This window comes from Dipodomys merriami, unplaced genomic scaffold (assembly GCF_024711535.1).
Source record: "Dipodomys merriami isolate MVZ:Mamm:240054 unplaced genomic scaffold, mDipMer1.0.p SCAF_6, whole genome shotgun sequence".
Lineage (NCBI taxonomy): Eukaryota > Metazoa > Chordata > Mammalia > Rodentia > Heteromyidae > Dipodomys > Dipodomys merriami.
In genome coordinates this window covers 23,659,975-23,676,455 of record NW_027206179.1, presented here as the reverse complement: position 1 = coordinate 23,676,455, position 16,481 = coordinate 23,659,975, and the positions used below count along the sequence as shown (strand labels likewise).

Below are 16,481 nucleotides of genomic sequence, written 5' to 3'. Positions count from 1 at the left end.
AGCATGAGATCTATCTAAAAAATAAACAAAAAGCAAAATGATTGGGGGGTATAGCTCTAGTGGTAGAGAGCTGAGGGTCCTGGGTTCAATTACACACACACACACACACACACACACACACACACACACACACACACACGCACGCACGCACGCACGCACACGCACGCACACGCACGCACACACACGCACACACACGCACACGCACACACACTGTGACTCTCAGGCTAGAAGTAACTCTAAAGAATCTCCTCTAAAGGAACTAACTTGAAAGTCAATTAGGTCCTTGTACATGCTCCTTCTGCCTGGACAAAAAGAATACAGTGGTAGACGAGTGCACTAAATAGGAGACGTAGTTGATTTCACGCAAGTCACAGCAGCTCTCTGGCTGGGAGGGGGAGAGGGGGAGGTTAGCAAATTCAGCCTTTGGTTGCAAAAGCAAAGCCTGGGACCACCAAAGCAAGTAGGATTTACCTACAGTAAGTTCCAGACTTCAGCTCAAATTCTCCTGAGCCACACAGACCTTTAGAACATCTAACAACCTGCCCACTACTGATCTCCAGGAGATGAGCCACCCCGCCACCAAAAGAGAGGCTACTAAAGGCTATCTCCCCTTCCTTCTGCTTCAATTCTACCAATACCACTGCATAAGGCTTGGGAGCTGCACATGAAGACTCATGGGGAGAATCAGCTGATGACTTGTGAGACCCCAAAGAGCCAACAAAGCCAGGCCTGTTGTGACCAGAGAGGACTCACTTCTTGGCCCTCTGGGACGCCATCTTTCAAAGAGAGTTTAGAAGAGTGCTGAGACCAAATGGAAGACTCTGAGAAGGTGCGATTCCTCAGTGTGGGAGTCCCAGGCGCTGGAGACGGCTCCGCTTCCTCGTTTTCCTTCTTTAAAAGGGACCCAAAATCGACTCCAGATTTCAGAAACTCAGTGTAGGTTCCTTTCTGCACCATTTCACCCTAAAATGCAAATACTTTCAGAGGGACACATTCATGTGATTTCACACGTGAGCTGTCTCAGATAATTCACCGTGATAACAATACTGACAGGACATAGTCAAACATTTGAAGGTACAAAGGGATTGTTTCTGACCCAGGGAGTCAGAGAGACAAAGCACAAAGGGATGGCTCAAAGCACCCGAACTCTTGAGAAATTCTCACTATCCTCACATCCAAGATGGGAGGTTTCTCATGGATTAAATGGGGATGCACAAAAGGATCTGTTCATGTCCCTAAATCCTGTGTATGTGATTACATTTGGAAAACAGGATATTTACAGATGTAGTCATGTTAACATGAGAGCATGCTGGGCCCTGGTGGCTCACGCCTGTAATCTCAGCTACTAAACTAAAGAAACTGAAATCTGAGGATCATGGTTTGAAGCCAACCTGGGACAGGAGAAGTATGACATGCTTATCTCTAATTATCCAGCAAAAGGCCCTAAGTAGAGCTGTTGGCTCAAGTGGGAGAGTGCCAGCCTTGTACCCACCTTCCCAGACTCACTCAGCCCTAGCCCAGCTTCTTCAAAATCATATCAGGTCCATGTCACCACCCCCACCCCACGCCTACTTCAGATGCTCCTCTCCTCAGGGGATGGCATGGCCGGCACCTTCACATCACTACTACTTGGTCCCCAGGAAGCTGCCCTGCCTCTGTGTCTCCTTTGTCAAGAATGGAAGCCCCAGCAAGGCGGCGGTGGCTCAGGCCTATAATCCTAGCTACTCATGATCTGAGGATCATGGTTCAAAGACAGCCTAGGCAAGAAAGTCTGTGAGACTCTTATCTCCAATAAACCACCAGAAAATTGCAAGTGGCACTGTGGCTCAAGTGGTAGAGCGCTAGCCTTGAGCTGAAGAGCTGAGAGACAGCGCCCAGGCCCAGAGTTCAAGCTCCACTACTGACAGAAAAAAAAAAAAAAAAAAGAATGGAAGCCCCACAAGGTCAGCAGCTTGCCTCGACAAGGTCCTGGGAGGCAGGAGGGGAAGTAGGAGAGGGAAGTAGGGATGCTCATGACTGGCAATGCCAGGGAAGCGGGGTTCTGAGCGGGGCACACTCAGCAACCCACTGTGTTTCTGTTATTAACAGAAGCTGTTGTGTTGTTGTTGTTTTTTTTTAGACAAGCTGGAGATAACATTCAAATGGATTCAAACATGCCTTACTATCTGTCATTTCCAAATGATCTACTTTGCCATAAAGCATGGAACAAAGGAAACAAAAATGGCTAAGGAAGATGGCATCCTCATCATGAACAAGTTCACCAGGACAGTTGTAATGGTGTAATGTGAAGCAGCAATTGCGTACAGTTTAGGATAATTACAGCAGGGAATGAAACAGTGGCAATGCTACAGATCCTCTGAAAGCATCCTCAAAGACATGAATCTCAGCTCTAAGGAAGGGACATGCAACTGAGAGAGTTTTCCAGGCAGGGGAACCTGCCAGAGATGGCACCATGGAGTGCCAGCAAACTTAGGGAACGTCTAGAAACTACTTACATCCTTCAATATCAGAATCTGGCTGGCAGCCCTGAGGTACTGCAACTGATGTGTCACTAAAATTGTGACCTTCTCATGCAATGTCTGACAAATGCACCTGGAAATGTAGAAGGCACAGAGTGAAAAAATATGCGTCAGTAAGGGTGGTCCAGATAGGAAATAACAGTTCAAGCCATAACGAGACAAAGAGCACAGCTGTCAATGATATGTCATTTAAATACAGATGTAAATGCAAGTTAACTGAAAATACAAATATAAATCAGTGATTCCAACAGGGATTCAAGCTTACTAGCAAACAATCTGGAGTCTCAGTCTGGCAAAGGAGACAGTGACTGCTGACATTTCCCTAAAATTCCATTTAGCAATTATTCTGATATTTCATGATAAAAGCAATTGAGCAATACTGAAGATTCCAAAACATGACTTATATAAAATATGACCTCATTGCCTTGTAGCAATGAGAGTGACAGATCGACATTTTTTCCCCCTGATAATCATATCCTAGGTGATTACGATCAGAATCCAAGACTCTAGATTCTAGATATAAAAACACGATGCCAGAGGGCTTTTACCGTTTTCCTTCTGGCATATCTTGGTTTGGCTTACTTCACACCAATGTTTCTCAACCTACTTAAACCCCTCTGCAAGTACAACACCACGCTTTCTGGCTTTGGTGGTACTAGGGTTTGAACCCAGGACCTTACACTTGCTAAGCAGGTGTTCTACCATTTGAGCCATGCCAGTTCTTTTGGTTTCCTGCATTATTAACAGGGTCTTGTTTGCTGCTCAAGCCCACCTCAGAGCCAAGATCCTCCTACCTAAGCCTGCCAGGTAGTTGGGACTAGCTGTGACCACCCCTGCTTGTTTCTGTGTCCAGATGGGCCACAGAGCATGGTCCTCCAGATCTCCACTCTCAGAGTAGCTGGGATTACAGTCAGAAGCCACCGAGCCACACTCACACTGTTAACAGAACAGTTTCTCCTTAATTCAAAATTAACTGCCATTTACTTACAAATGTCTGAAGGGAAAAGTTAACAATTGAATCTGATGGGCTGTTATGTTCCAGAAGGCCCAAGTCAAAGGTTTCCCAATGTTTTCTTCCCACCATCTCCCAGCACAGACAAGATTATAGAAATAATTATCTTATTGTCATTGGTAGCTTTAATTTTTTTCCTAAACTGGCTATTTTCCCCAAAATGTGCAGCAAAATAGTTCCCAAATGCTTGAGATTCAAAATGCCCAATGAAATTAGAAACAAAAATTCTTAAAGAGACATGTTCTTGCTTTGTTGCCCACACTGGCTCCAAAATACTGAGTTTAAGGGATCCTCCTGCCTCAGTGTACCAAGTAGCTGGAACTACAGATGCATATCTTCATGCCTGTCTGTGCTATAAAAACTAGTTTACCAATGAGCCACTGAATTCTGATCCTATACAACAGTTACGAAGAGTCAAATACACCATGCTGGAGGTGAATACATAGGAAAGTTGGTCCCTACCGGGACTCATTTGGTTGTCACACATTTCCTGAGCAAGTACCCCAACAGCTGAGGATGCAACCTGTGGCTGAACAAACAGACAACACGGGATCGGCAAGAGGAACAACACTGCCACGAATACAGAAAATACAGCATCAGATCATAAGCATGAGCTCTGAGGGCAAACCAAGGTGAGAACTGCTACTGTGGAGGGAAGAGGAGTAGAAGGCCTTTCTGCAAAGAGGTGAAAAAGGAGCCCCAAGTCTACCTGAGGGAGCTGAGGGTACAGCAAGAGCGATGGCCCTGGGACTCCTTAGGACACTCAAAGCCCCATGTAGTGGAAGACAAGACATGGAGGTCACCCAAACCCTCAGAAGACCATGGTGTTCCCTGCCTGAGCAGAAGGAGAGACAGGCAGGAAACTTGCACCCTTCCTTTCTCCTAGATCTGACACATGGTGGGCCAGCTCTGCCTCCAACAGAAGGAACACTGAGACAGGCAGTCATGACACGGGGTGCACCGGATGGAGGGGATGTCGTAAGCTGCCATGGTTGGAGTACTAGTTGGCGTGGGAAGAAATGGAAAGGTGCACAGTCTGCCGATTGCAAAGAACCTTGTTGGCCATGCGTGGACTTTAAACCACATCCTGAAGTCAAGGGAAGTCTGTGAAGGAAAATAGAGAGGTGAACTTCTGCTGTGGTCAGAATGATTTCATTCCTCTCCAGATTCTCACACAAGGGCATGTCTCAGGCGAAGGGGCCCTTTCATGAAAAGCTGCCTTTGTGACTGGAATCAGTGTCCTTGTAGAAAGAGGCTTGAGATGGGTCACAATAGCCAAAGCTATGGAAACAGTGCATATGCCCTACAACAGATGAGCACAGGAATAAAATGCGGTACATATACACAATGGAACTGTACTCCTCCATTAGAAGGAATAAGATTACGCCATTTGCAGGGAAATAGATGAAACTAGAGCAAATCATGTGAAGTGAGGTAAGCCAAGCACAGAGAGACAGATGGCACATTTTCTCTCATGTCTGGACCTGGTAACCTATACAGGACTCTAGGCATCCACACTCACATACTCAAGACCAAAGGAGGAGACCCTCAGGGGAGGAACTCGAAGGTGTAACTTCTCTGAATATTTACAATACTTTTTATCAAAACAAATTCCAGGAAATAGAAACCTGGTGTCTTTTGCTGTTGGTGGTGGTGGCAGTATTGGGGGTGGTTTTTGCTTTTGGAGTTTTGGGGGGGCAAAAAGGGGGTGCAGAAACAGGGATGGAGGATGAACAGATGCAATCATGATATGCAGTATATACTGTCTTGAAAATGAACTAGGTAACTCATGAGCAGTGACAGAAGGGGGAAAATGGAAGAAAGCAAAGAAGGGGTAACGTCCAAAGGAAGAAATGTACCCAATACCTGACTTGTGAAATGATAACTCCTCTGTACAGCACCTTAACAATCACACAAAAAAATTTTTTAAGAAGACTGATGGATTTTGGTCTATGCCCCTTCTACCCTGTAAAGGCAAGGCAAGAGATAGAGATTTAGGAACCAGGTACCAAATCTGCTAGAACCTTGACTTTGAACTTCTCAGTCTCTACTACCGTGACAAAAGCATCTCTGCTGTTGATAAGCTATCCAGTGCGGTCTTCTGCTGTAGTTGTGTAGAAGGACCACACTGGTACCAGTGTGGGTGCTCTAATTAGTCCAACTCCAAAGTGCTGATTGTGGAGGAAGGCAGGGTACTGAGAATTCAGGGCTAAGTCAAGCTCCACAGGGAACAAGAGATCAGACTGACATCCATTCATCTAGAGCCCGAGGCTTCGTGTATAAGAGAGACTACTTCATGTTCATGACATATAGTTGTAAAACCCGAAAAGTCTAATAACCACTGGATGTATATTCATGACCGAAATACAACTGTTAATGGCAAACAGTAGTGTTAATTCATTCACTTTTAATACAAAACACTTCACATTTTTTCAACACAACCGCCATCTTTCAGAGCAGATTGTTCAATCCAATTTTCTAACTCGTTGAGAACATTCTCCAGTTGCTGCTGAGTGATTTCCTAAATTGCATTCCAGCTCCCTGCTCTAAGACCCCCGCCCCCCCCCCACCAAGAATGTAGTTCTGATTAGCAAACAACATTTTTAACAAGCTAGCTTCTATCGAGTGTATATCCAAAGTCATTAAACCTTAAAGGTGAGAGAAGACTTTATAAACACTTCCGTGTTCAAAGAGATACTTGGGGTAGGGGGAAGCCAGTGCTATGCATACTCATACTCAGCAAACTAGAATGCCTTTCTCCATCTTCTACTTGGGGGTCCAGTAGGAGTTGATCTTCCAGAGATGGAAAACTTGGGACTGGACCCACCAGGCTCACATAGGCAACAAAGCGCCATCTCTGTCCATAGAAAAATCCACCAAGTTACTATTGAAGTGGGTGGGAAAGGAGGGTCAAAGCAGAGAGCTGAGCCAAAGGCAAAGTGCCAGCTACTTCTGTTTTCTGCTCTCTGCCTTCTCAAACACTCAATGCCACAACGCACTGCTTATTTTTTACTGTGACAGACACGGGTTGAAATTTACCATTTCAATCTGATTTCACTGCAGAATTCAATGGCAGGAAGTATACACATGTCATGCAACAATCACCACTATCTACTTTCAGAATTTGTTCCATCACCCCATTACTAGGTACATTCTTCCCCCCACACCCTCCAAGAATGCCCTGCTCAGTGGATAACCTCATGTTCCAATCCTAGAATGGAGCCTGGAGATGTGAGATTGTCATATTGCTACAATTTGCCTTTACTTTGCTATTTAGGACCCGTTATGAGTCACACACACCCTCTTCCACCCCAAAGTGTTACACTGAAGCCCAATGACTGCATCCTTTAAGTGAACAACAGAATATTTAGATAGGTAATTAATTAAAGAGGGGCTGATGGCTCACGCCTGTAATCCTACCTACTCAAGAGGCTGAGATTGGAGGATCATGGTTCAAAGCAGAAAAGTCTATGAGACTTATTTCCAATTAACCAGCAAAAATGCCAGAAGTGGAGCTGTAGCTCAAGTGGTAGAGTGCTGACAAAGCTAAGTGGCCAGGCCCTGAGTTCAAGGTGAGGGAGGGGCGAAGACGAGGAGGAGGAGGAGGAGGAGGAGGAGGAGGAGGAGGAGGAGGAGGAGGAGGAGGAGGAGGAGGAGGAGGAGGAGGAGGAGCAGGAGGAGGAGGAAGAGGAGGAAGAGCAGGAGGAGGAGGAGGAGGAGGAGGAGGAGGAGGAGGAGGAGGAGAAAGAACAAGAAGAGGAGAAGGAAGAGGAAGGGGGCGGCCTGTGAGGTGGCCTTCATCAACCTGACTCAGTGTCCCTCTAAGAAGACCCAGACACTTCAGGAGGAAAGATGACAGGACACGGCCAGGTCATTGTCACACGTCAACCAGAGGTACCACATACCTCATCTCAAATTTCCAGCCATCCAACCAGGAGAGGAAACTCTGTAGGTAGAATTTTGTCTTGGCAGCCTGAGGCAAATACCACAGAACTTTACAGTTCGAATTTCTAAATGTTTTTGCGTACTGTATCACCCACTTCACTGCTAGACACAGCCTGCCTACTTCCTGTCTGCAAGGCCCCTGCCCACCATGCCCTTTGCTGGTTCCTGGCTGTAAACATAGTGAGTGGTATATATAGCTTACACCAAGTTCCCAGGGCTCAACTCTTGAAACCATATAACACAAATCATCCTTAAATTCTAGAATTCACTAAGTTATTTCCAAAGCTACAGACCAATACCAGGCCTTTCCACAGAGGACCTAATTAATCAGGACTGTTTAAAAATCAAACAGCTTACAGCCCATAAACAAATGACAGAGTATCAACAAAGTGACAACCCAAAACTAAGCACTGGGGGCTCATGCCCATAATCCTAGCTACTCAGGAGGCTGAGATCTGAGCATTGTGGTTGAAAGCCAGCCTGGGCAGCAAGTCCATAAGACTCTTATCTCCAGTTAACCGGCAAAAAATGCCAGACATGGAGGTATGGCCAGCCTTGAGTGAAAAAACTAAATAACAGTCTAAGGCCCTGTGTTGGAGCCCTAGTAACTGGCACAAGAAACAAACAAATAAGCAAGCAAATAAATAAACAAAAGAAGTGTCAGCCAGCGCCAGGCTGCTGAGTAAATGAACATGGTGGCTTTTTTTCCTCGGATCTAGATCCCTGACCGTTTCTTAGTTATCCTCCACACGTAGCAGGGGTGTCAGACAAAACATAATTCCCAGACAGGAGAGCGCTACTTGCTTCCTGACTTTCTGATGGTGACCTCATGTTCGCATCAATACTTTTCTCTGCAAAATTCTTCCCTACAAATGAATGGGCTCTGAGGGGCCAGAGCGAGGAAGGGAAGAAGGCCATAAAGTAGCAGGAGCTAAATCTGAGCCAACCAGAAAGGGAGACAAACTCACAGCTGGAACAGGTGCTTGCCGACTTCTGCATCCACAGCACTGAGCGGGTCGTCTAAAAGGTAGATGTCCGCATCCTGATAGACGGCTCTAAATAACAGAGAGAGGACTCAGATGGAAGCATCCCCTCGGCTACCCACTTCTGGGATCTTCCCAACATCCCCAACTGGACTTTCATTGGGTTGCCAATGGAATAGCCCCACACCCAAACTTCCCAGGGCTCCCCAGTGCAGCGAGCAGGCCCTGAGATTTTGCCCCCTCTCCTGCCCTGAGACACGCGTAGAGCAGCCACAGAAAGCCCATTACCTCGCAAGGTTCACCCGCGCTTTCTGCCCTCCACTCAGTGTGGCTCCTCGATCTCCAATGACCGTCAGGTCTCCATCCTCCAAAAGCTGTAAGTCCTGCATGGACAGAGGCAGGAAGAGAAAAGGCCATGGAAAAGTGCTCAAGTCTCCTCGTAATCTTCACAAGATCTTTCTTTCATCAGACATCCTGCGAGAACTTGATCAACAACAAAGCACTGCAGAGAGACTCACTTTCACCCTTTCAAAAACACCCTAGGTATTTTCATGTTGTACCTTGGTTTTGTTTTTTTATCCCCCTCACAGAATTTTAATTATTTTAATGGCTATTTGCTGAATGTCAACTGTGAGCCAGAAGATTGTCCTGGCTACAGGGACTGTAGCCATGAAAGAAGCAACTGAGACCAATCTCCAGAGCTACACAGGCAAACACAGAATAGAAAAGAACAGTTGGATGTCCTGACTCCAGAGAGTCAGCTAGTGCCTAAAAGACTGATCAGCTGTTATGACTCAGAAAGGTGACCCAGTGTTCATCAGCATTTGTTCAGTTACCATAGGAGTAAAACATCAGTGTGTGTGTGTGTGTGTGTGTGTGTGTGTGTGTGTGTGTGTGTGTGTGTGTGTGTGTGTGTGTGTGTGTGTGTGTGTGTGTGTGTGTGTGTGTGTGTGTGTGTGTGTGTGTGTGTTTGTATGTTTTTACAGAAGACTAGCCTGAAGTATTAAATAACAATTATAAAATTTCTCAGAATGAATTGTTTTTGCTACTTTATTGGTACAGTACTAGAGTTTCCTTGGTCACACTGGTGCTCTACTGTTTGGTCATGCCTCCAGTCTTTTTTGCTGATTATTTTGGGAGATGGGAATCTTTCAGACTTTTCTACCCCAGGCTGCCTTCAAACCTCTTCAATCATCAGATCACAGCCTCTGGAGCAGCCAGGATTATAGGTGTGAGCCTCCTGTGCCTCAATGGAAATCCTGTCGTTCGGGCGATACTACGACCAGAAGCTGAGCATAAGAAACGTAACCGTTGTCACTCACCTTTTTCAAAGCGCAAGCCTTTAGTACTTTCTCATAGCGCTCCTTCTCGTATTTCTTCCCAAACAAAATATTACTCCTCACAGTCCCTGAGAACACCCAGGGCTGCTGGGAGACGTAGGCAATTCTTCCGTGCACGCTGACCAGCCCCTGACTCGCAGGCAGCTCCCCCAGCACGGCGCTCAAGAGCGAAGACTGAAACATGTCACAAACAAACAAATGCCTACAGTCAGCATGGGGGGGGGTCCACGGGGGAGTGCGCAGGGCGAAAATGCTGTACGGCAGGCCCAGCCTGGGGACTCAGCTAAGATCAGCCCCTCATTTCAAGTAGATTGAAATAAGAACATTGAGCAGATCATTATGGGTGGGTGTAAACCAATGTTTTGTAAAATATTAACAAAATACACCTCTAGTCCCCCTAAGCAAGTTTCTCCCAGATGGAATACTCTGTAGAGCTGTTACATGTGATTAGGAAAGCTGTATGAAATGCTATGTGTAATGATGACTGCAGCCCACACAGAACTGATGCTGAACTGATGCCACACCCAGTTACCCTTCACTTTAGCAAGACTTGGTCCAGGAAAGCTCTGAATAAGTAATATACCCATCGTTATTGTGCATGGAGAAAAGTTTATTAAAATTAGAACTCTGGAGAGCAAAAATCCATCCTGAAAGCAAGGATTCACCCTGCCATTTACACCCCCTACATTTAGATTCCTATTCTTTGCTGTTTAAGAAGGTGTGGCACTAAGTGTGCATTGATGGCTCCTTCAAGTCTTTTACCTCACACAGATGTGATTAGTCTCTCTGCTTACTACTCTGAGTGCTTGGAGCACTAAACTCCTTTGCCTATCTGCCTATCTGCCTGGAAGCTTCTGGTGAGATATTAGGGTTTGGCTTTTCTGCGTATCTTCATCGGAAGATATGTGCCGATTGCCAGTAGCTCAAACCTGTAATCCCACCAAATCAGGGGGCTCAAAATCATGCCACCTGCATTCTCAGATCTCCTGCGAGAAGGTAAGACATCTGTGCTGTTGCAACAAGCTACCAGAAAGTATGACAAGCCTACCTTGCCTGCTCCCACGGGGCCGATCACAGCTAACAATTCACCGGGTCTGACGGTAAAGGACAGGCCTTGGAGGGTTGGCGTATCTAATGTCTACAAAAAAAAAAAAAAAAAGAGCCCATTTTAATTTTAGTAAAGTAAGACAAAACATTTCAAAGAGTGGAGAAAACACAACAATGATTATCAATACAAGAACACAGCCCACATCTTTTTTTCCTTCTCCTCCTTTTTACATAGTGTATACTGCGTTTCAATCACCCAATGATATGTCTTGGGGGTCTGTAGCAGTTGGGCAGCTTTGGTAGATTAGGAAGGCTATTATTTCCTTGTACTGGTTTTCCTATGAAAGCAGCCACCAACATCCACAGCATTTCAGTAGTACACACGGGCGTTTCTTGGTTCATTCAAACTTCCTGACTCAAACTTCTAAATAGAATATTCAGCACCTGCAGTGTGTCTTACTATGATCCCTCATTTCTATCTCTGTACCCTCCACAAGGTGGCAGCAGAGGCTTGTGGCACACTGGACCCTGACTACTAAAACAATGTGAAATCTTTACAAATCTTTATTTGATAGAGAATAAATCTCAGCAATGCTCTATAAGCAAGAAGATGCTTTCTGTTATAAATGTAAATATAAATATAAATGACTCATACAAATGATGGCCCACAGTGCAACTTGAGCACTAACTTCACAATGCAAATCATGTCCCAGTTCTTTACATGAAGTACACCTTACCTATCATCCTGGCCAACAACAGTAGACACACAACACTGTTACTATGAAGCCCATAGAGGTATGTGCTACAGTATCAGTCCAACATTCGTTTACTATTCAAACTACAAAACTAACCATCTATCCACCCTAAGATGAAGAGAGTGAAGACTATGAAGACTATGACTTTACATAGTATAGGCTGAGCAGCCCTTATCTAAAACCCTCAAATATGAACTTCTCCCAAACCTGAAATTTCTGGACATCCCATTCAACAGCTAAGGTTGCTGTGCAAAATCACCTTCACACTATGTGCATATGAAAAACATGTAGCTGAAGTTCATGTTTTGGGGTACCACTCCCCATTGGGGTCCCCTATCCAAAATTCATTATGTTCCAAAATCCAAAAACTATCAGAAATTTGTAATGTTCTTGGTCTCAACCATGAAGGTACACACAAGGATAAAGGCACACTCAACCTGTATGAAATTTTGAGAAAATCCTGGATAATATTTAATGGTTTTAGGGAAAAAAATTGTTTTGTAGTGGCTCGGATCAACTTCTTCTTTAAGAGGCCAAATCAAATTCATACCTTCTAAACAGAACTTCCTAATATTACAAAACAACTGAGAAGATTAAAATATACACTGATAAGCTGGTGCAGGTGGTTAATGACTATGTAATCCTAGCTACTCAAGAGGCTGAGATCTGAGGATAGCAGTTCAAAGTCATCCCTGGCAAGAAAGTTCGTGAGATTCTTATTTCCAAATTAACCACCAGTGGCTCAAAGTGATAGAGCACCAGCCTTGAGCAAAAACACTTAAGGACAGCACCCAGGCCATGAGTTCGAGCCCCACAACCGACAAGAAAATAATGCACTGGGAAACAAGGGAGAGGATTTGCACCATAAGCCTAAACAATGTTTTCTTTCCCCATTCAATAATAGTCAGTAAAAGTAAGATGATACAAATAAGAATTGGTTTAAATTGAGTGGAGAACCTCAGTAGTAGTAATCACCAAGTATAAAAACTTTCGTTCAAATCCAGATGTCAACACTATTAGAATAAATCTAAAGCCAGACTTTACACCTGTAATCTTAGCTAGTTAGGAGACTGAGACTTAACAATTGTGGCTCAAAGCCAGTCTAGGTATAAAAGCCTATAAGCCTCTTTTAGCTCCAATTAATGTGCGAAAAGCTAGAAGTAACAGATGGGCGCTGGTGGCTCACACCTATAATCCTAGCTACTCAGGAGGCTGAGATCTGAGGAAAACAGTTCAAAGCCAGCCCAGGCAGAAAAGTCCATGAGACTCTTATCTCCAATTAACCCAAAACAAAACAAAACAAAACAAAAAAACAGGAAGTTGCATTATGGCTCAATTGGTAGACCTTTTGCCTTGAGCTGAAGAGCTCGGGGACAGTGCCCAGGCCCAGAGTTCAAGCCCCAGTCCTAGAACAAAATCAACAAACATAAGAAACAATAGAAGAAAACTGACAGTGAGGTCAAACAGATGATGTTTGAGAACCTGCAGGGGTTCCACAGCTAGACTCTTCATCCATATGCTCCACAGAACGGATCTCAAAGGCTTGACTCTGAACCAAATACCTGAGAATCCAGCAAACTTATGAGTCCCAAGCCCTTGCCCTGTGCTTCTCAAAAGGTAAGATCATGTCAGGTGGTCCTGGGTTCTAAGGTCGAAGGGAGGAGTCAGACATGGGGGCTTTCAGAGGGAAGCTGAGGTGAAATGAAGGATTTGGGGATTTTCTCTTCTGCCACAGGAGGGAAAAATGACCAAGGATGTATCAAAAGAAACACAGCTTCTTGAACTCTAGAAAAGGATCCTTCACCACAGAGCTTGGCACCCTGGAAAGCAGAAGCCTGTAAGGTAAGAGAGGCCTGTATAAAATAGTTTAAACCCCTGCAGGAAGATCAGGCCCCAGGCCTTGCTTCACTGTAACCACAAGGGGGCAGCATTTGATGGCTCTAGGAGCTTGGCTGGCCCATCTCAGTGGGGCGGTATCTGTCTGTGTAAATACCAGTAATGGTGCTTGAACTCAGGACCTTGATGCTGTTCCTTGGCATTTTTGCTCAAGACTGTCACTCTATCACAGAGATAAGAAGTAACAGTCTCATGGACTTTTCTACCTAGGCTGGTTTCGAACCACGATCCTCACCTCCCAGCCTCTTGCGTAGCTAGGATCGCAGAAGTGAGCCCACCAGCACCTGGCTTATCCTTAACTTTCTACTGACTACAAGCCTTACTCATGACTTTGAGAACGTTTATACGGCGTGTTTTCATCACATGAGCCAGTCACCTTTTAGTCAATGTGTAACATTTCAATATTCTGTTCCATCAGTGTCACCCAGTATCTCTTGGGAGTGACAACCTTATAACGGAGAATCTGTTACCTTGTCCCAGAAGGCAGTGAAATCCTGCACGTGCACAAGGGCTTTACAGTCTGGCGATGGCAGAGTTTTGCGCTGTGAGATCTCATCAAGTAATAGAAAGTTCTGGGGCAGGGGGAGAAAAACAGAAATTATATAAACTGCAGAAAAAAAAAAGCACAAACAAAACTCAGTAATACATTCTATGTCTAACAGATTTACTGATCATTTAAATAATGGTATAAAAGTACCAACTCCCATCCAAACATGCTCTCTATTAACTGGAAGTGGAGGAGAGAGAAATTGAGTGAGAGACTGAGAGAGAGGAAGAGGGAGAGAAAGGGGAGAGGAGGACCCCGGAGGGGTGGGGGAGGAGATATATATCCTCGCCTTAGGAGAACTGCTGAGCACAGGCAGAAATGAGCATTTTTAATGATTTGGTTTGTGTTTCTAACAATAAGCTTGGGGGCTGGGAGTGATTTGTAAATATATACTGGATCGTGCCAGAGGCCAGAAGCAGAGTAAGAGGGTCATTCCTCACTCTTCAGCAATGGAGTCAGGCCAGAAGTTCAGGCTAGAGACATAAAACACTTGGCAGAGAAAGAAGGAAGGATGGACTCCTGTCAGTCTGTCTGGATACCTAGGCAGTTAGACTTACTCTGCCTTTCCCTCTCTCACACATGTCACATTGACATGTCCTAATTTGTCACTACCACTTACATGATCAAATCTAAGTAACACACTCTTATCTAGTTAAGTTTCTAGCTCCTAAAAGAAACATATTTTAGATACCTCTTTTGCAATCACTTGCCTTTTTCCATAGTAAATCTCCTCCTCTTTGACAGCAGGAATGACTTCATCTTCTACTATCTATTTTCTGCCCTAGTTAGTAGCCAGGCAACATGATTTAATTGAATAAAACAAATTCTTTCTGATCATTACAATCTAACATAATGATGATAATAGGAAAAGACCTTCCTGTTCCTCAAACACCAGACCATTTGTAAAGCAACAGTGACACAGAAAGTAGACGATCAAGAATGTTCCAATCTGTCTCCCCTTGTTTTTGAATGGTCCAGAATGAGGACCACTCCGGGCAGCCTCCCAGGTCAATGTATGGTCAGTGACTCAAGCTAGGGCCTGTGGAAATGAGCTTCTTCCACCCCGCCCACGGCCTCAAAGGCTGCCCTCTAGGTGAAGGACATGCGCAGTGGAGTAAGGAGAAGTACCGGTTCCTAATTCTACAGAACATCACACTAATCTAGAACTTGAAATGGGGTGGACTGAGTCCTCCCCTCTGTGCTGTGAAATGTGTCCCCTCTAAAATTCAGATGTTGACATTTAACAGCCAATAAAGTATTAAGAGGCAAGTCTTTGGAGAGTGGATATAACTTAATAATAAAGCATTTATCCAACAGGTGTGAGGCCCTATGTTTGATCTCTAACATCATGCACTCTCTCTCTCTCTCTCTCTCTCTCTCTCACACACACACACACACACACACACACACACACACACACACACACACACGTGGGTCTTTTAAGAGGTGATTAGACCACAAGAGCTCCCCTATTGTGAGTGGGATTAAAGCTCTTTTATAAAAGGTTTTCGTGAGGACTGCTCTTCCACCTTCCGCCATGAGAACACGGTATTCCTCCTTTCCCTTCCAGAGGGTAGAGCAGCAAGCAACCCTCAGCAGACCACCAAACCTGCCAGCACCTTGACCCTGAATTTGCCATCCTCCAGAACCAGGGAGGGGGGGAGAATCTACTCTTTAGAAATTACCCAGTCTGTTGTGCTCTGCTGTGGAAGTACAAACAGACCACACAGCCCTTCCCCCACCGCACCCCCGCCCCCAAAAAGATGAACTCCCATACCTTCTTAGGTGTTTTTAACTTTAAAACAGGTTGCAACTGTAATTAAGATGATGTCATATTGGAGTACAGTGGGCACTAATCTAACAGGACTGGCTTCTTTGGAAAAAGAGATGAGACAGGGACAGACACAGGTAGGAAGATGGAGACAAAGACTGCAATGTTGAGCTGCAGGCCAAGGGACAACTGTGACAGCGGCTGGAGGCTGGACAGAGCAGGGAGGATCCTCCCCTGAGGCTCATTCTCTCAAAGGAATGAGGCCCTGCTGACAACTGGATTTCACATTCCAAGTTCCAGAACTGAGAATGAGTTCCTATTGCTTAATGCCCTCCAGTGTGCGCCTACTTTCTGCAGGCCCAACACACCCACAGAGAACCTTCCAAGAAGTTGTGCAGGAGTGACAAGTAACCTACCCATGCACAGGATCTTTAGCAGGCATTCTAGAGCCCACAGGCTAATCTAATATAATACAGGGAGTGATTGAAGTACGTGAATATGTGTGAGAAAGGGCCAACAACCTTTGAACAAGTTACTCTAGAAATGGTTGTTTCTTCCAGTCCTTAGAATTCTTACCCAGCATTTATCTGATGGTGATAGTCTACAGTGTCAGTTACTTCTATGAAGGAGTGAACTATTTGGGCTCCTATGTGCAGAAACTTTCGG

The 16,481-nt window shown here is 45.0% G+C and overlaps 1 protein-coding gene across 1 annotated transcript in view; it reads right to left on the bottom strand.

The window, feature by feature from the left end:
* The window catches only part of Abcc4 (ATP binding cassette subfamily C member 4 (PEL blood group)), a 221,304-nt gene that overhangs the window by 122,043 nt on the left and 82,780 nt on the right, over positions 1-16,481 (bottom strand). Inside the window, exons 9-15 of the mRNA XM_070002734.1 lie at positions 13,968-14,069; positions 10,848-10,937; positions 9,782-9,973; positions 8,748-8,842; positions 8,445-8,531; positions 2,496-2,592; positions 754-963 (exon numbers count right to left, since the gene is read on the bottom strand). Of these exons, the coding sequence (XP_069858835.1) occupies positions 754-963; positions 2,496-2,592; positions 8,445-8,531; positions 8,748-8,842; positions 9,782-9,973; positions 10,848-10,937; positions 13,968-14,069 (873 nt within the window). The remainder of the gene's footprint in view (positions 1-753; positions 964-2,495; positions 2,593-8,444; positions 8,532-8,747; positions 8,843-9,781; positions 9,974-10,847; positions 10,938-13,967; positions 14,070-16,481) is intronic.